The sequence below is a fragment of the Lacerta agilis genome, chromosome 14 (genome assembly GCF_009819535.1).
Source record: "Lacerta agilis isolate rLacAgi1 chromosome 14, rLacAgi1.pri, whole genome shotgun sequence".
In the NCBI taxonomy this organism is placed as follows: Eukaryota; Metazoa; Chordata; class Lepidosauria; order Squamata; family Lacertidae; genus Lacerta; species Lacerta agilis.
Genome location: NC_046325.1, coordinates 8,921,591 through 8,941,120, shown reverse-complemented (window position 1 = coordinate 8,941,120; position 19,530 = coordinate 8,921,591). Strand labels below are relative to the sequence as shown.

The 19,530-nt window shown below is 44.4% G+C and overlaps 4 protein-coding genes across 4 annotated transcripts; 2 read left to right on the top strand and 2 right to left on the bottom strand.

Annotated features, from left to right (window-relative positions):
- Positions 1-919: 919 nt before the first annotated feature.
- LOC117057345 (olfactory receptor 10G6-like) lies at positions 920-1,843 on the top strand. The gene has a single exon (XM_033168186.1). The coding sequence runs from the start codon at positions 920-922 to the stop codon at positions 1,841-1,843; it is 924 nt and encodes a 307-aa protein (XP_033024077.1).
- Positions 1,844-5,258: 3,415 nt separating this feature from the next.
- Positions 5,259-7,357, bottom strand: LOC117057344 (olfactory receptor 958-like). The gene is made up of 2 exons (XM_033168185.1): positions 7,308-7,357; positions 5,259-6,210 (listed from the first exon to the last, which is right to left on the bottom strand). Exons 1-2 carry the CDS (start codon positions 7,355-7,357, stop codon positions 5,259-5,261), a joined length of 1,002 nt encoding a protein of 333 aa, XP_033024076.1.
- Positions 7,358-13,637: 6,280 nt separating this feature from the next.
- On the top strand, positions 13,638-14,606 carry LOC117057343 (olfactory receptor 10G6-like). Its single transcript, XM_033168184.1, has one exon. The coding sequence runs from the start codon at positions 13,638-13,640 to the stop codon at positions 14,604-14,606; it is 969 nt and encodes a 322-aa protein (XP_033024075.1).
- Positions 14,607-17,848: 3,242 nt separating this feature from the next.
- LOC117057342 (olfactory receptor 10G6-like) lies at positions 17,849-18,775 on the bottom strand. The gene has a single exon (XM_033168183.1). It carries the CDS (start codon positions 18,746-18,748, stop codon positions 17,849-17,851), a length of 900 nt encoding a protein of 299 aa, XP_033024074.1. The 5' UTR covers positions 18,749-18,775.
- Positions 18,776-19,530: the final 755 nt, after the last annotated feature.

Below are 19,530 nucleotides of genomic sequence, written 5' to 3'. Positions count from 1 at the left end.
TGTGTGTCCTCAGACGAGTCATTTTGTGACCTAGCTTGCTGAATTTGTCGTAATGTTAATACCGATAAAACACTTTGAGACCCTTGGGGTGGAGGGAAATGAAATATACAGAAGAGGAGTGGCTTGACGTATGTCCAGATTGCCTTTATCTAATCCCTGAGCAATACAGCCACAATATCTTCCCTCAAGTGGGACCTGCAACAAAGTGCTTTAGTGTATTCCCGTTCACGTCAATGTGAAACAGGGGCCTGATGTTGCTTTTAAGATCACATATAGTGTGTGGTGGTGGAGAAGGGGCACCTTTTTTCAGCCCCTTCTCACCCAAAGGACCTTTACCTGCTATGCTATGTGGTATTAAAGTATGCTGTGCTATACAGAGCAATACATTAGCAATCCTCATACAAGAAGGAAACCGACATTTAGGGCAGATCCACACCATATATTCAGAGCATCTCCAATGCACATTTAAAACATGTGACCACCCCACCCAGTCCTGTGGTTTCCCCCTCACAGAGCTACACTTCCCAGTACCCTTAACAAACTGCAGTTCCCAGGATTCTTTGGGGGAAAGTCATGTGATACAACTGTGCATTGGATGTTCTTGAAGTGTACGGTCTACATCTCCCCTAAGAAATTACACCGAGAGCCTGATTAGTTCATGACTCATAACTTTTGTTCTGCATGTTGTTGTTGCTAGTTCTGTTCTTCACCCCTTATAGTGACGCAGCACCTCCCATTAAAACAGCCTGGAGAGGCGTGGCTATGCAGCGTACCAATGCGATGCGGTTAAAATAAGACATCCCCTGAAAATAAGTCATACTGTGTTTTGTTGAGGGAAAAAAAATATAAGACGGTGTCTTATTTTAGGAGAAACACGGTACTTACTGACTATGCCCATGATTTTTTTTACATTACAGAGATGGAATACAAAAATCAAACTCCATTGACTGAGTTCGTCCTTGTTGGCTTTCCATACCCCAATAACTTGGTGGGTCCTTTATTCATCTTCTTCCTACTTATCTACTTACTGACCCTCCTTGGAAACCTTCTGATTTTGTTGGTTGTGGTGTCCAGTCCCCAGCTCCACAAGCCCATGTACTGGTTCCTTTGCCACTTGTCCTTCTTGGACATGACGGTCTCCACTGTGATTGTCCCCAAGGTGATTGCTGGGTTTCTAGAGGGTGGTGGGATCATCTCCTTTGGGGGCTGTGTGTGTCAACTCTTCTTCTTCCACTTCCTGGGCTGCACGGAATGCTTCCTCTACACCCTGATGGCTTACGACCGTTTCCTGGCCATTTGCAAGCCACTCCATTATGGCACCGTCATGAACCGTAAGACATGCCTCTTCCTTGCCATGGGTACCTGGCTTGGTGGCTGTCTTCACTCTGTGCTGGAGACAGCCCTTGTTTTCCGGCTGCCCTTTGGGTGGAGAAACCAGGTGAACTATATCTTCTGTGATATCCCAGCAGTGCTGAAGCTGGTTTGTGCTGACACGGCACTCAACGAGATCGTAACCATGGTTGATGTTGGCCTTGTAGCCACCACTTGCTTCTTTCTTATCCTGACTTCCTACGTGTACATTTTATCTGCCATACTGAAAATCCGCAGCACTGAAGGGCGCCGGCGGGCGTTCTCCACCTGCTCAGCTCATCTTACTGTGGTGGTGACTTATTATGTGCCACTTGTTTTCATTTATCTGAGACCAGGATCGCAGGATCCATTGGACGGGGTAGTGGCTGTGTTCTACACTTCGCTGACTCCACTTCTGAACCCCATAATCTATACTCTAAGGAACAAAGACATAAAAGTTGCCCTTGTAAAACTGACGGGGAGGACATTCTAGTATGGAACTCTGCGTGGTCCATGTGTGTAATGGATTGAAACACAGGCTGGTAGCTGCCATGGAATCCCTCAATGTGAGAAGCTCTTCTTTGTAAACAATTGTTTGCAGATGTAATCAACTCACAGGAATGGGGATGAACCTTGTGAAACATCAGACACTAGAGTGAGAGGTTTCATGAGTCTGGAGTCCAGCAGTGACCAGGACACCAAATCAGAATCTACAGGGTCACTGATTAGGTACCCAATGAATCTGACGTTGGGAGATGAGAGGCTGCTGAACCAAGGTCCATAGCTATTAGACATGATTGCTATGCTGGGCTTTCACAGTCAGAAGCACTAATGCTTCTCAATACCACTTGCTTAAAACCACAGGAGGAGAGAGTGACCTTGCGTTCTGGTCCTGCTTATGAGTTTCCCACAGGTATCTGGTTGGCCACTGCAAGAGCAGGGTTCTGGACTAGATGGGCTATTGGCCTGATCCAGCAATGTTCTTACATTAGAACCCGACCCAGGACCCTAATAAGAATCCTTCCACATGTCTTTCGTCCACTTCTAACGTATTTTAAAACCTAACGTGTTTACTCCCAGCCTGCTGGAAGACCTTGAGGTTACATGGCTACTGCATCTCAGTCAGGAACTGAGTCAGTAGTTTCTGAAAGAGGTTCCAAGATAGCACATCCTCAAGAGCACAACCCAGTTCACACTGCCCACAAAACTTGCTTCACTGGCTACAAAATAGTTTTCTTCTGGTTTTCCTTGAAGACTTCTGTTCTCTGTTAAATGTTCTCCATATGTGGTGCCATTTGGGCCATATGAGACCTGTCACAAAGCTTTCCACGGTGTGGCGATAACCACCAACGTTCATTTATTGTGAACAACTTGGGACCAGGATACTTGCAAGAGCCTCTCTCATTCCATTGCCCTGCCTAAGCATTGAGCTCAGCTGCTTTAAGCCTGTTGGTTGTGCCACAATCTCAATTAGCATCAGCCATGGGGAGGACCTTCTCTGCAGTGGGCTCCATTATGTGGAATCATCTTCCCTCAGAGCTTTGACATGTGCCAATGTTGATGTGTGTTTTTTGGCCATTGTGAAAAGCATACCTGTGCACTCAAGCTTTTCAAAGAGTTTAATGTCAGGTATAACACAATGCAGTTGCATCATCATCAGCATTTTATTTATATTTTTGTGATGTCAGCCTTTCATCATTTTTAACTTCTACACTGCCTTGAGGCAGATTGTAATAGGCGGTATATGACGAAAGAAAGAAAGAAAGAAAGAAAGAAAGAAAGAAAGAAAGAAAGAAAGAAAGAAAGAAAGAAACTCACCATCCTCCCCATTCTCTTATAAATATTCCAATATTATTTTCAGCGTTATCTCCCTCAGACCCCTCTTGCTGTTCTCCTCGGAGCATTAATACCGTTCCTTAGGATCCCAGCAAATCTGACTTTTGCTTTTTGCTTGACTCTTAAGCACGTCTGCATACAACAAAGAATGGATAAATCAGTGTATCTCTGGGCCATGCCAATTTTCCTGGTGTTCATTCCAAAATATTTTATTTCCTTGTTCTACATTAATCTGCATTTTAATACCCACACCAAATTTACATTTTAACTGTTGAATTTATCACAAAGTGCACACTTATAAAGTTTTTTTTATTTTAAATCTCAGTGTGTACTTTATCAAAAGCAAAGAAGAATTAGACACACAGGCTTTTAAAGTCCTTTTAAGCAGGCTGAGTTGAGGAAAAAGTGACTTGATTAAGGTCATCAGATGAACAACCGGCTGATTTGAACCTGGGGTTTTCTTGTCAACAGCTCACACTCTAGCTATGGCAACCTCAACAAACTAGTGGAGTGGTTCTCAAACTGTGGTCTTTTATTCAGGTGGGTCCACGCTGTGTGTCTGGGAAGAGTGATTGAAGCAGTGGCTGTGAATGGGGAGCACAGCACATTCACTATTCATCTTAATTTTTAATAGTACTTTTATTGCTTCTTTTCTTTCTTATATTGCATCTGAATATTTAGCATTGCATTTTATATTGCATTCTATGGAATTCATATGGCAACACAAGAAAAATACAATATAAGAAATTGAAGAAGTGATAAAAGTGGTCTATGAGTCAGTTGTCCACAAGCTTCATTCAGGTGGCCTGTGGCATGTCTACATTACATATTCAGGGGATGTGGGTGACGCAGTGGTCTAAACCATGGGCAGGCAAACTAAGGCCTGGGGGCCGGATGCGGCTCAATCGCCTTCTAAATCCGGCCCATGAATGGTCCGGGAATCAGCATATTTTTACATGAGTAGAATGTGTGCTTTTATTTAAAATGCATCTCTGGGTTATTTGTGGGGCCTGTCTGGTGTTTTTACATGAGTAGAATGTGTGCTTTTATTTAAAATTCATCTCTGGGTTATTTGTGGGGCATAGGAATTTGTCCCCCCCCCAAAAAAAATATAGTCCGGCCCCCCACAAGGTCTGAGGGACAGTAGATCAGCCCCCTGCTGAAAAAGTTTGCTGACCCCTGGTCTAAACCATTGAACCTCTTGGGCTTGCTGCTCAGAAGGTTGGTGGTTCAAATCCCTGTGACGGAGTGAGCTCCTGTTGCTCTGTCCCAGCTTCTGCCAACCTAGCAGTTCAAAAGCATGCCAGTGCAAATAGATACATAGGCGGGAAGGTAAACAGAGTTTCCGTGTGCTCTGGTTTCCGTCACGGTGTTCCATTGCACCAGAAGCGGTTTAGTCATGCTGACCACATGACCCGGAAAGCTATCCGTGGACAAACGCTGGCTCCCTCGGCCTGAAAGCCAGACAAGTGCCGCACCCCATAGTCACCTTTGACTGGACTTAACTGCCCAGAGGTCCTTTTACCTTTTACCTATTACCTATTCATATTGATTTTTTTAAAATTGTGTTTGTATTGTTTCTTTTATCTCTTGTATTTATTGCATTATAATTTAAATTCATAGGTCATAATACAATAAAAAATGCAAGGTAAAAATAAATAAAAAGCAGCAATAAAAATACAGTGGTACCTCGAGTTTCGAAGATAATCTGTTCCGAAGGCGCTCTCGTAAGTAAGTCGAAATCTTCGTAAGTCGAAGGCGCTATCTCGGAACGGTAAAAAAAATCGTAAGTCGAAAAAAACGCATTTAAAACTTAGTAAGTCAAGGTATCGTGCCGCCGCTTTCCCTTCGTAAGTCGAAAATTTCGGAAGCAGCGGCCATTTTTTCGCTTCCGGAGGTCATTCGGAAGTCAAAAAATACGGAAGTCGAGTCGCTCATAAGTCGAGGTACCACTGTACAACTAAGAGCAGTCCATCACAATGGCTACAAGAGGAAGTAAAAGCATTAAGTGGTCTATCAAGACCCTCAGCAATTTTTAAGTGGTCGGTGGGGGGGAATTGGAAACCACTGAGCTAGTGGGTTATAGTCTGAGTCACTCTCTTTGCCCCTGTCAGCTTAGTCAAAGCTGCTTTCACTTCTTTGTTCCGAAGTGTGTAAATGACTGGGTTGAGCATGGGTGTCACCACATTGCCAAAGATCTGCACAGGGGTAACCAAGATTTCACTTAGGGACGGCTGAGTATAGATCAAAGCACAGGGGCCAAAGAAGAGGGTGACCACAGTCAAGTGTGAGGCACAGGTAGAGGCTGCCTTTCGCCGTCCTTCCCCGGAACTCATCCTCAGGACAGAGTAGACAATGCGGACATAGGATGTGAGGATGAGGATGAAGCAGGTCATGGGCACAACACCAATGTTGGTGAAACTCACCGTCTCAATGATGAGGGTGTCGGCGCAAGCCAACTTGACGACGGGAAAGATGTCGCAGAAAAAGTAGTCCACTTCACTGGGCCCACAATAGGGTAGGGTGAAAGTCAAGGTCGTGAGGATGGTGGCATGGAAGGAGCTGGTGACCCATGTGCCAGCAGCCAAGATGGCACACACCTTCCAGTTCATGATGATGAGATAGCGAAGTGGGTGACAGATGGCGACGTATCTGTCATAGGCCATGACCGTATAAAGGAGGCATTCTGTGCTCCCTAGGAAATGGTAGAAGAAGACCTGGCATACACATCCGCCCAGCGGTATGACTCTGCTTTGCCCCCAAAGGTTGGCCAACATCTTTGGGGTGCTAACGGAAGAGAAGCCAATGTCAAGGATGGAGAGGTTGAAAAGGAAGAAGTACATGGGGGTGTGAAGACGGGAGTCGGTCAAGACAGCAGTCATGATCAATAGGTTCCCTAGCAAAGTGCACATGTAGAAGATTAAGAAGACAGGGAAGAGGATGTTCTGGAGACCTTCTGTATGGGGGATACCAAGGAGGATGAAATGGGTCACAACCGTGAGGTTTTCTCCATGGGACCTGTCCCTACAGAAGAAGGGAAGGGGGGAATACACCACAACAGAGAACAGGTTAATAAACATGGAAGCTGCAATCATAAAGCCACTTGCCAGGGATCAAGACCCACGGAGCTAGAAGATAATACTTTTTCTGGATTAAACATGCCTAGGATTGTCCTGTTAGTGAAACCAGTGGCACATGCCAATGATAGCACAGGTGCTTAATTATTTGGCTTTTCTCAGGTTCATCTTATTCTTCCTACTTCTTACACAGTGGAAAGAGTAACCACATGCTTGTAGTATAAAAAGGGTATGGCTTACTAGAGCAACAATATCTCCCTTTCCCCAAATGCAAAGAAGAAGAAGACGAAGAAGAAGAGGAAGAAGAAGAAGAAGAAGAAAAGGTTCCTTTGATTCCAACGAGGCAAAATGAAGCTTACTATTTAGATTGCTTGTTTGGGGCAGGATTGTGCCCTAGACATTTTAATTGTTAGAAAAATCTACTTTAAAGGGAGAAAAAAACTCAACTGAGACATACTGAGAACTCGTAAGCAAATATTATCTATAAGATCTCCTCGTTAAATAAAAATGACAATTTTCCCAAGGGAGAAAATAATAATAATCCCATTGTATTTAAATCTCTGCAGTATACCCAGCATTTCTCCTAGGGCGAAATGCAGGGAGAAAAGTTCACATTAAAACAACAACAACAACAACAACAACACAACAATAAATAAGTCTGATACCCTAACTCCACTTAAAGGTAAAGGTAAAGGGACCCCTGACCATTAGGTCCAGTCGTGTCCGACTCTGGGGTTGCGGCGCTCATCTCACGTTACTGGCCAAGGGAGCCGGTGTACAGCTTCCAGGTCATGTGGCCAGCATGACTAAGCCGCTTCTGGCGAACCAGAGCAGCGCACGGAAATGCCGTTTACCTTCCCGCCTGAGCAGTACCTATTTATCTACTTGCACTTTGACGTGCTTTCGAACTGCTAGGTGGGCAGGAACTGGGACTGAGCAACGGGAGCTCACCACATTGCGGGGATTCGAACCGCCGACCTTCTGATCAGCAAGCCCTAGGCTCCGTGGTTTAACCCACAGCGCCAACCGTGTCCCTCCACTTACCTGCACGTAAATCCCAATGAACCCAGTGAGATGTATTTCTGAGTACACATGGCTAGGATTGCATTGTTCCTGAGGTCTGGGTCTAGTCAGCACAATCCTAGCCATGCCTAATTTAGACATACAGTACCAGTACGTCCTACTGAAGTGCCTAAGGCTGCAATCTGAACCCTACTAAATTGGGTATCAGCTCCATTGAATTCAATGACTTAGTTCTGTGTAGACAAAGCTAGGATTGCTCTGTAAGCGTGAATATATACAGTACATGGTCACAAAATGGTTCTTTCCTCCCTATTCGCCATTGATTACTCTAAAAATGGCACATTATTCTTTTTGTTAAGGAATGGAAATGGGAAATGCTATGAATTCTGGAATTGTTTGTATTCCACCCTTCTCTCATATGACCTAAAGCTGCAGATGTTTCAATTGCATTTAAACCCTACGGAATTAGTTTCCCTTTCATTTATCTATGAGATGTGACAGAAGAGTTTGGAGTTTGGATTTGGACAGAGGTGAGGCATAAAACAATGCATTTAAAACACCCCCCCAGCTCCTTTTATCTGATCTGAATCTTCCAACATTCAGCTTTTTTGGATGCTCATGTGTTCTGGCATTATGAGAGGGGGAGAAAGATTTCTTTCTACCCTTAATTTTAAACACTCCCTTCATGTTGCCTTTTTACACACATTTCCTCTAAAACAAAAAAGTCCCAAATGTCCTTGAACGGGATCTCAGAAGAGAAACGAATACCATGTTCTGTCCTTCCTCTTCCTGGAGCACAAAACAAAACCTACTCTTTCCTCCAAACTGTCAATTTATTGGCTTTCACCCAGCCTGCTCCCCACACCAACTGTCCCCCCCTCCCCATTTACAGGTAGGTAGCCAGCCGTGTTGGTCTGCCATAGTCAAAACGAAATAAAAAATAAAAAAAATCCTTCCAGTAGCACCTTAGAGACCAACTAAGTTTGTTCTTGGTATGAGCTCTGCATTTTCAATCCCTTTTGTCTCTACTGCTGCCCATCTAGTGTAAGAGATCCAGGCGGGGAGACTTTGAGGGACAGAGTGCTTAGTCTTCGGACCACACTCAATTTAGGAGAACAGCCTTAATATTAAAACTCATCCTGTAGTTGGGGAGACAATTCCTCTCCCATGTCTTCTGCCCTCTGTTCCCATCAGCTTGGCACACAAAGGAAATTTCCATTTACTCTCCAATCCAACCAAAAGTTAAGAAATGAATGGAAACAATATGAAGACTATCTGAAAAAGTACTGCTCAAAAAATAATATGCTAATGTGCCTAGATTAGAGTGTGAGGTATATAAAGTAATGGATGAAAGATTATAAGCAAGGGATCTGAGAGGATACAAGGAACGCAAGTTGAAAGTATAGTATAGATTAAAGGAAATCGAGAAAAGGGTGGAGGGAAGGGTGAAGGGAAGAGGGTGGGTGAAGATTCATATGTATATAAATTCTGTATATTTTTATCGATGTACAATACCAGTTATAGACATATGGAACCTTGAATGTGGAATGTAATGATTGGTAAGCAAAATAAAATTTATTTGAAAACTAAAAAAAGAAAAAGAAAAAGAAAATTGCCATTTACTCTATGAACCCAATTATCTACACTGCTGAAAAGAGACATACATTACGGTTTACGTTCTCTGGGCACAGCTCAAGGGTGACACCGTTCCCAGACTACTCAGTGCTGCACCCAATTATAATTTCGCGCAGAAGCTTAATTTCAGTGCTCCTCCATAGCTTTCACTACCCTGGTATCTCAACAGTCCCATCTTTTAAATTGGTTTGAGTCCATCAGGACCCAGCTCCCTGCAGTAATGGTCCTTTGGGATACCAGTCCAAGATCTTCCAGGGGGTGAACAATTAAACATGTGTTGTTGTTTTTTAAAAAAACATTCCAGACAAGCATTGATTAGAGTAGACACAAGGGGTTCTTCAATGTTCATGAGCTCATTGATCTCTCTCTCTCTCTCTCTTCTTGCTTCTTGCAACAACTAGTTAGGCCTCATGCAATGATTGGGCTCCAGTGTGCATATTATATATTTTCTCTCTCTTTCGGTAATTATGAGGGGAAATAATTTCAAATGTTGCTTTTGAAATCAGATTTTAAAAACATTAGAATTTGCGTACTGTCCAGGGAAAGTTTAGAGTTTTAAAGCCTCTTCAATGATGGAGGCTTATACAATTATGTTAGGCATGAAGAAAGTGGATAGAGAAAAGGTTTTTCCCCCCTCTCATAAAACTAGCTCATAGACATCGAATGAAGCTGAATGTTGAAAGATTCAGGACACATATGCTATAAGAATTTTAAGGTCTCAAATACAGAATAAATATTCGTAAATGCACACATATCTAAATATATGAAACAAGTGTCTGAAATAGTATGGGAGAGCAATCCTGAAGCCATTTTGACTTTCCTGATGAACTCAAATATTCTTTTGCAGTAAGGGAGGCAAATGGGAAAAGGCTTCCAATTGTCTTTTTGCTTGCAAATCCTGTCTTAAGGGTGTATTTGTGTATGAATAGGGTGAGCCTGTGACCTGGATTCAGGAACTAAAGGGTTAAGCACCACAAAAGAATGGCCAGGTAATGCAGGCAGTGACCATTATCAAGTATCCTGGCAGACAGGATTTCTGCTGTAGACTGCCTCCTTCTGTGATGTGTGTAGGATTTTTTGGGAGGTGGTCTTGGGCTACAGGGTGGGCAATTTAAAAAGTCTGTATAAGGGCTTACACACCATTGTTCAAGGTTCTCCTCCCTCCTGCGTGTGGTGAGTGGGGACCGTGCTGCAACAGTTTAATAAAGATCAGGCTTGTTGTTGTTCAGTCGTTCAGTCGTGTCCGACTCTTCGTGACCCCATGGACCAGAGCACGCCAGGCACGCCTATCCTTCACTGCCTCCCGCAGTTTGGCCAAACTCATGTTAGTAGCTTCGAGAACACTGTCCAACCATCTCATCCTCTGTCGTCCCCTTCTCCTTGTGCCCTCCATCTTTCCCAACATCAGGGTCTTTTCCAGGGAGTCTTCTCTTCTCATGAGGTGGCCAAAGTCAGGCTTACTAGCCGCTTTTCTCTCAATATACTCTGGCTGGACTCTGTTTTCTCCTACTGATAGGGAACCCACTTAAGGACTCTATATGGGCTCCGGAAATATACCCCGAAAGGGAAAGGGAGCAGTTTTTCTTATAACACATAAAAGAAGCTCTCAGTGGCAGACTTTGGGCTGTGTGACGCTAAAATTTGGCACCCGTTGCTTCTCACGCTCTGTTCTACACTGTTGTTTTGTCACTCCCTGCAGCGCAGCGCCATAGCTGTCAATTTTCCCCTTTTTAAAGGGAAATTCCCTTATTCCGAATAGGATTCCTCGCAAGAAAAGGGAAAAGTTGACAGCTATGCGCAGCACCCAGTGTGCACCAGTCATGCCAATCTGTCTTAATTGATTTCGATGGCACAGCACTTAGACCAACTGTCAGGGGCCACTGGATTGTATGTTTGTGGGTGTATGTGGCTGCTGCCTGTGGTCAACCAATGAACTGCAGGTACCAGTGAAGAACTTTCTGGATTGATACTGCCCACCCAGGCTTCCCTTTATATTTTCTTTAACTAGTTCTTCTTCAGCTCTCATGATTCTTGTTGGTTCTTTCATGTTGGTAAAGGTAAAGGTAAAGGGACCCCTGGCCATTAGGTCCAGTTGTGTCCGACTCTGGGGTTGCGGCGCTCATCTCACGTTACTGGCTGAGGGAGCCGGCGTACAGCTTCCAGGTCGTGTGGCCAGCATGACTAAGCCACTTCTGGCGAACCAGAGCAGCACATGGAAATGGCATTTACCTTCCCACCAGAGTGGTACCCATTGATCTACTTGCACTTTTGACGTGTTTTCGAACTGCTAGGTGGGCAGGAGCTGGGACCGATCAACAGGAGCTCACCCCATCATAGAATCATAGAGTTGGAAGAGACCACAAGGGCCATCCAGTCCAACCCCCTGCCAAGCATCGAGGGGATTCAAACCACTGACCTTCTGATCAGCAAGCCCTAGGCTCTGTGGTTTAACCCACAGTGCCACCCGCGTCCTTCTTTCATGTTGAGCCCTGGTTTAATCCAGCTCATCAGTTCTGGCCAATGACCTGTCTCATATAGGTCCTGGTTTCTAGCTGCTGTCTCACCCCAGACTCTTGCTCATGACCAAGCTTCTTGTTGTTGTTCAGTCGTTCAGTAGTGTCCTACTCTTCGTGACCCCATGGACCAGAGCATGCCAGGCACCCCTATCCTCCACTGCCTTCCGCAGTTTGGCCAAACTCATGCTAGTTGCTATGAGAACACTGTCCAACCATCTCATCCTCTGTCGTCCCCTTCTCCTTGTGCCCTCCATCTTTCCCAACACCAGGGTCTTTTCCAGGGAGTCTTCTCTTCTCATGAGGTGGCCAAGCTTCCAATCTACACCACAGCTTCTAATCTACACCAAAACCATTGATTGCAAATAACTATTCCCCAGTGGAATTTATAATAACTATCAGTCTCTCTCCCCCCACAATAAACCATATTAGAAATGACACTGACTGGAATCTAATGAAACCGTAGGGCATAAACATGTTCTCAGATGTGTGTGTTCCCTCAAGAGGGAACGAACAAGGACCTGCTCTTAAACTCATTGAAGCTGCAGCATTATAAAGATACAGGGGGAGATGACATGGTGCCTCTCTTGGTCAAAAACATAGAGCTGATTATCCCCTTCAGCTATCCTCTATGCCCCACGCCAACGTTTTTTCCTTTCTGTGTCTCAGAAGAAACAAAGATGAATGAAAGGAAACCTGATTTGTGGGCTGACCTAGCCGCAGCATAGCTGAAAGCCTTTAAGGTGTTCCAACACCCTCCATGTACTCTCCTGCAGCAGATCACATAGCTTCAGGATTTCCTCTGCCTACTCATTTGCTGAAGTTATGTCTGAGTGAAGGTACATCTGGGGCACATCCAAAGAAATAGTTTGCACTGAGGGGCCACCTCGGCCGTTGGTAAAACATCAGGTGAGTATTCTGAACAGAAACAAACTGAAATGATATAAATGATTTAAGGTTAACAGCGACAAATTCGCTTCTCCCAGAAGTTCTCACCATTCCTCTCGGAAATACCACCAGGTTCTATAGCAAAGAGTTCATTTTGCCTGTCAGAAAACTGCATTGGATAGCGCCTCCCAGCTGCATTTATGGAAGAAGAGGGAACGAAGGACAGGATACGCATTTGATAAATAATAAGATTAAAAAACTGAGAATAGTATTTCAAGAGCTGTATCATGGCAAAAGCATTAGTGTGCTAATGTTGGATTATATGTGACTCATATGCATTGTTGTTGTTTTTCCAGCTTATCACTGAACTCCAATAAGCTGACTCAATGTGTTCTGGGCAGGAAATAACTGTTGAAGAGTGGGCCCTATGGATGTAGAAGCCCACTGAACTCAAGTGGAAAAGCCAGGCTATTTTTTCACATTTCTTACAAAGTGGTTTGTAATGGATACATAACTTGGTGAAAGGATGTCAGAACCACATTATTTCCAAGCCTTGGGTAAATGCATCCTTCCACACCAAATCTGACAACTGCTTTCCTAACTGCATGATGGACATGATGGCTGATTCTGACAAGGAGATTGATGTGCTTCCTATTAAGCCAATATTTTTTCCAGCCTTTTAAAACTGGCCTCTTCCTATTGCCTGTCGCTGGTTCCTACAGTTGAGTGTAGGGAGCCTTTCAGTTCTGTTCTGTTCTCTAATGCAGTTAGAAAGGAAACTCTCCTTCCTTCTCTCAGACAACAAGAGTGGAAAGCAGCACCTCTTTGTCTCTTGTGGTGCAGTCACCACCACAAATCCCGTTCTGTTCAGCAATGATGTGCCACCTGGGTTCATTAAAATAGTAACAAAGGTCTAAGTTGTTGCTGGGACAGTGGTGGCTGGTGCCCATTGGAAATGGTAGGGGGAAAGCAAGAAGACAGACAGTGGGTGGTGCCAGAGCCAATGACAGAGCGAACTAATGCAAGTTTTCCCTAGAACTCCTCTGGGCAAGACAGAGACAAATGAAGAGAAAGCAGGCCGGCCCTTGGATCAGTTGTGACTAGGAAGGCAGGCAGGTGGGCGTTGGCTGAGAGCAGACTGAGATAGGTTTGGCAGTGCTCCATTCACTTTAATGGACTTGTTTCCATTGTGCTGGGAGGAGGCCAACAACTGCTTCTATAGATCATGTCCTTCCCTAGGACTGTATAGGTGTCACCTACTTTTGGAAAACATTGTCATCTGTAGCGATATCTCGCCCTCTCATTCACTTCCGAAATGTTAATCAAACTTTATCTAACTGATATTAATATCTTACCAATGGAGTGTGCAAATGAAACAGCACCAACAGAATTCGTCCTCTCTGGGTTCCAATACCCACAAGAGTTGAAGGTCCCATTGTTTCTCTTCTTCTTGCTCATGTTCCTACTGACCCTGTCTGGAAATTCCCTGATCCTCTGGGTGGTGGCTTCAGACCTCCAGTTGCACAAGCCCATGTACTGGTTCCTCTGCCACCTGTCCATTCTGGACATGGCTTTCTCCTCCGTCGTCGTCCCCAAAGTGATTGCCGGATTCATCCCTGGCGGAAAGGTAATCTCCTTTGCAAGTTGTGTCTCTCAGTTATTTTTCTTCAACTTCCTCGGATGTGCAGAAAGTCTCCTTTACACCTTGATGGCTTACGACCGCTTCTTGGCCATTTGTAAGCCCCTCCATTACAGCAACATCATGAATTGGAAAGCCTGCCTTTGCCTCTCCTTGGGGACGGTGATTGGAGGCTGTTTGAACTCAATTATACAGACAACCCTCACTTTCCGTTTGCCATACGGGCAAAGAAATGATATTGACTATATCTTATGTGACATTCCTGCAATGTTGAAGCTGGCTTGTGCTGATACAGAGTTCAATCAGATGATGGTGTTGATAGATATTGGCAGTGTGGCAATGACTTGCTTCCTCCTTATCTTGACCTCCTATGTCTATATCATCTCAGCTATTCTGAGGATCAGCAGCAGGGAAGGGCGTCGCCGGGCCTTCTCAACCTGCACAGCCCATCTTACCGTGGTGGGAATATATTACCTACCTGTGGTTTATCACTACCTGAGGCCAGCTTCTCAGGACTCCATGGATCCTGTGGTTTGTGTGTTCTACACCACAATAACACCATTTTTGAACCCGCTCATATACACACTTAGAAATAAGGAAATGAAGACCGCTCTGGTGAAAAGGTGGGGTGGGAATGTCGTGTAAAGAACCTCCATGTGTGCAGTGCTGTTTTCTGTTCCTTTTGAAACATCAAGTCCAGTGTTAGAAACTGAGATATGAAAGCTAGGAGCTAAATGGCACATCAAATCTAGGTTATGGGTGGAACAACGGAATGTCTAGGTGCGCTTTTTTATAACAAGAATACAAAGTTGAAAATGAATGAGCTGCAGCTAAAATATTATGTTCATTTTTCACATAGTCTAGTCCTTCCCCTGCCCACCTCCTAATATTCTAGAGCAGTGTTTTTCAACCTTTTTTGGGCAAAGGCACACTTGTTTCATGAAAAAAATCACGAGGCACACCACCATTAGAAAATGTTAAAAATTTTAACTCTGTGCCTATATTGACTATATATAAAGTAATTCTCTTGAATAGGAATCAAATAAACACAATTTTTCCCACGGCACACCAGGCAACATCTCGCGGCACACTAGTGTGCCACGGAACAGTGGTTGAAAAACACTGTTCTAGAGGATCTCTTCTCCAGTATTCAGAGAATGACTAGAAGTGGAGAGGCAGAAAAAGGTCCTCCTTTCCTTCCACTCTGCAGTTTTAATCTGAAATCTTAGGCGCAGTACTGCACCCAGAGCTTAGAAACTGCTCACACTAATGAAATTCCTTGTTGCAAAATGTGCCTAGAACAATGGGAGTCTCAAACCCTGACCAAGTCAAGTCTGATTGGCTTCAACATGTGGGCCTAGGGAATGATCAATGCTTCACCCACCAGCCTTGAAAGAGACTGTGGTCCATCCCCTCCTTAAGAAGACCTCACTGGACCCAGAAGTGCTAAACAACTATTGCCCAGTGGCTCATTTTCCCCTTTTGGGAAAGGAGCTTAGAGGGTTGTAGCAGTCCACCTTCAAGCATGCTTGGAGGAGATTGAATTTCTGAAACTGGCACTGAAACTGCTCTGGTCATTCTGGTTGATGACATTTGCTGGGAGAGAGATGCAGGAAGTGTGGCCCTGCTCATTCTTCTTGATCTTTCACAGTTTTTATTTTTTATAATGTCATTGACAATTGTATCTTTCTGGAACAGCTCATGGAGGTGAACGCTGGGGGCATTTTAATTCATTTGATCTGCTCCTACCTCCAGGACTGTTTCTGGAAAATAGTTATGAAAGGTCATTTTTCAACACCACTAGATGTTCCATTTTGTCCCCTATGCTATTGAACATCTACATTAAGCTGCTGGGAGTTGTGATCAGGGGTTTTGGAGTGAAGTGCCATCACTTCAGCTCTTATCTCAGCTCTTATCTCTCTTCTCCATCTGACACTCAGCTCTTATCTCTCTTCTCCATCTGAATTTGGAGAGACAGCTGACTTGCTAGACAGGTGTCTGGAGGCAGTGATGGGCTGTATTTGGGTCAGAGATGACTTGGCTACAGTACTCCATACGAAGAAGAAGAAGAAGAGTTTGGATTTGATATCCCGCTTTTCACTACCCGAAGGAGTCTCAAAGCGGCTAACATTCTCCTTTCCCTTCCTCCCCCACAACAAACACTCTGTGAGGTGAGTGGGGCTGAGAGACTTCAAAGAAGTGTGACTAGCCCAAGGTCACCCAGCAGCTGCATGTGGAGGAGCGGAGACACGAACCTGGTTCCCCAGATTACGAGTCTACTGCTCTTAACCACTACACCAAACTGGTTCACTTCCAGGTTGGATTATTATCTGGAGCTGCCCTTGAAGATGACTCAGAATTGGTCCAAAATGCATCTGCCATTGGCTGGGGTTACCTTTAGAACTCATATATCCCCTGTTCTAAAACAGCTTCATTGGCTGTCAGTATGTTTATGGATGTCCATGTTAGTGTTTAACAACCTAAATGACTTATTCTCTAAATATGAGACATGCTTACTTTATCTCCACATACCCTACTGTATGTGAAGATCAACAGAGGGGGCCCTCCTGGTAGTTCCACCTCCCTGAGAAATTTGGGTGGCGGTGGCCCAGGAGAGGGCATTCTTTGTGACAGCCCCTAAGTTGTGGGATTCCATCCCAGCAGAGGTGCACCTGGCTTCTTCACTATGCAGCTGGTAGCAAATGCTAAAGACATCTCTCTTTTCCTTGGTTTTGACATCTGAGATGTGTGCATAAATGCACAGATTGGTGAAAATAACATGCAAAATGTGTCATATTAGGGGGCCATATGCTTTGTAGAGAGGTGTAAATTGAGGAAAACTGAATGCACAATGTTACAATAAATCCACGTAACGATGCTGGTGAATTTTCTGGTGTTTTTATTTATTTAAAAAGAATAATCGGAAACTGATGTGGGAACATGGGACTCATATTTGGAAAAATAAGAAACTGAGATTGATGTCCTGGGTATGCAGTCAAAATGGTCTCCAGCCTCTTCAGCAGCCTCTGCTTTTGTAGCTGGAATACACCAGGGTACTGCCCTCCCAGGTTCCACCCACCATTTGACCTGAATGCATCCACCATTGGCTACAGTCCCCAGTCAACAGTCCAAAGGTACAATGGTGCTGAATGAGGGACGGACACTCCTTTTATCCCCAAGGAGCAGACCTGAGGGAAGTCCTCTTGAAGACCCCTGGGTGTGCCCACCCCTAAACCCACCTGCCATTGGCCAATACACAGGTGGCTTGAATTCAAATTATCCAACTGCTGTGAGAGGCTCCTTCAGTCCTGCTGGGTTGTCAGTTCTGGCCAATAGCCCATCTCATAGCTCCTGGTTTTTGGCTGCTGAGGCCTGCCAGACCCCTGCCTGAAACTCAGCCTTTACACAAACAACATTGTTTGCAAATAATTGTCCCCCAGGAGAGTTCTTAACAAGAATCATAACTCAATGAGGGTTTGAGACCCACTGGCTCCCCTCAACTGGTTTAGCCAACCAGCTGAAGCTGTTTCCTGGGGTGTGGATGCTGTCGCATGCTGACAGCTTCTAGGAACCACAGGTGAAAGCTGAGTACAGAGTGGAGTACTGGAGAAGGATTATATAAATTGAGCTTTAAATGCATGCATGGAAACAGATGAGTGGTGCAAACAAATGTGAATTTGTGGTTACAGATTGTTATTCTTCATCTTGCAGACACCAGGTTGCAAATGACAGAAAAAAAGACAGTAGAGCTCAGGTGAGAATCCCATGCTCAAGAGCTTCTTACAAAGAGTGGAGATGTTCTTAACCGTTGGAATGCAAGACTAGGTTTTAGAAAAGCTCGTTTATTTTCTCTGTTTTTCAAGAAAACTAACTGCAATAAGAAGATCTCAGTTAGTTAAGTGAGCGCTGTGTTTTCTACTGCACAATTTCTTCACGCCAACTTTCACCTCATTGTTCCTCAGAGTGTATATGAGAGGGTTTAAGAGAGGGGTCAATGCTGTGTAGAACACAGCAACAATACCATCAAGGGAGTCCTGAGATGGTGGACGCAGGTAGTTGTAAACCACAGGCACATAATATATAACCACCAAGGTGATATGGGCTGTGCAGGTGGAGAAGGCACGTTGTCTCCCTGTGGCGGTGGGAATCCTCAGGATGGCAGAAATGATATACACGTAGGATGTCAGGATCAGGAGAGAGCAGGTAACAGCCACTACTTCAACGTCAACCGAAATCACCATCTCATTGAGGGTTGTGTCAGCACAGGCCAGCTTCAGAACAGCTGGGATGTCACAGAAGATGTAGTTCACCTGACTTCCTCGTCCATATGGCAAACGGAAGGTGAGGTAAGTCTCTACCACAGAATGCAGGCAGCCTCCAAACCAGGCGCCAAGAGAAAGACAGGTGCCCAGACGATGGTTCATGATGGTGCCGTAGTGGAGTGGCTTGCAGATGGCCAGGAAGCGATCAAAAGCCATCACAGTGTAAAGCAAGCACTCTGAACAGCCCAGGGTGTGGAAGAAGAAGAGCTGGGTTGCACATTCTACAAAGGAAATGTCCCCATTGCCCTTGAGCATCCAGGAAATCATCTTGGGCACCACCACTGAGCAGGTCATAATATCTATGATGGACAGATGGCAGAGGAACCAGTACATAGGCTTGTGCAAACGTTGTTCCAGTGCTACCACTAAGAGGATCAAGCCATTTCCAAAAAGAGACAATATATACATGAGGAAGAAGAAGGTGAGCAACAGGATCTTTAGCTCTTTGGGATATGTGAACCCCATAAGTTCAAAATGTTCAAGCACTGATGTTACATTTCCACACTCCATTCAGGCAATACTTATTTTTCTGAAACCTTTGCCAATCTACTGCCAATCACCCAGAGAGCTAACTTCTGCCTTTTTCTGCTTCAAATGTCACTATCCTAGCTCCCTATAGCACCCTCTTTCCCCCCTCTCCAGTAGCCCTTGAACAGAAACCGAAAGAACCAAAATGCTCAGTAAGACATTACTATTTTAGATACACGAGGATATACCCAATTAAGTTCTACTCAGACTGTACCTCTTGAAATTCATTTACATTATTCTCAATATATCTGCTTTGAACATGACTAACATTGGAAAGAACCTCTGGTATATGGGGAGGAAACAGCTATACAGCAGACCCCCCAACACATTTTTTTTCATTTTGTCCTTGAGAGCAAAAAAGCAGAAACATCCTGATTTTGAAACATAGACTATGAATGGGCTGTTGTTAGCTGGAATGTTCCTGTGATGGTAGTTTACTGTTCATTACATCACTGTTCATTACATCATTTTATCCCCCTTCCTCTGGAGCAACAACCGATGGCTGATATACCGATGGAACAAAGCAAAGGATCTTGAAGAGAAGTGCTGCCCTTTACTCTTCTTACTCCTACAAATAAAACAACTCAGTCTATCCAGATGTCACCTAGCATATAGAAAAACAGATACGTAGGTTTCAGTGGAGTGGAAAGAAGGCCAGTTAGCTGAAGATCTTCGGTGATAACCATCCTGTGCATGAATCTAGAAAGCTTGAAACAAAA

Coding starts and splice junctions, on each gene's coding strand:
- LOC117057345 (XM_033168186.1), top strand. CDS start 920: ATGGAATACAAAAATCAAACTCCATTGACTGAGTTCGTCCTTGTTGGC.
- LOC117057344 (XM_033168185.1), bottom strand. CDS start 7,357: ATGTGTACTCAGAAATACATCTCACTGGGTTCATTGGGATTTACGTGC. Junction 6,211..7,307: donor TCATTGGGATTTACGTGCAG/GTAAGTGGAGGG, acceptor CTTCTTCTGTAG/GGACAGGTCCCATGGAGAAA.
- LOC117057343 (XM_033168184.1), top strand. CDS start 13,638: ATGTTAATCAAACTTTATCTAACTGATATTAATATCTTACCAATGGAG.
- LOC117057342 (XM_033168183.1), bottom strand. CDS start 18,748: ATGGGGTTCACATATCCCAAAGAGCTAAAGATCCTGTTGCTCACCTTC.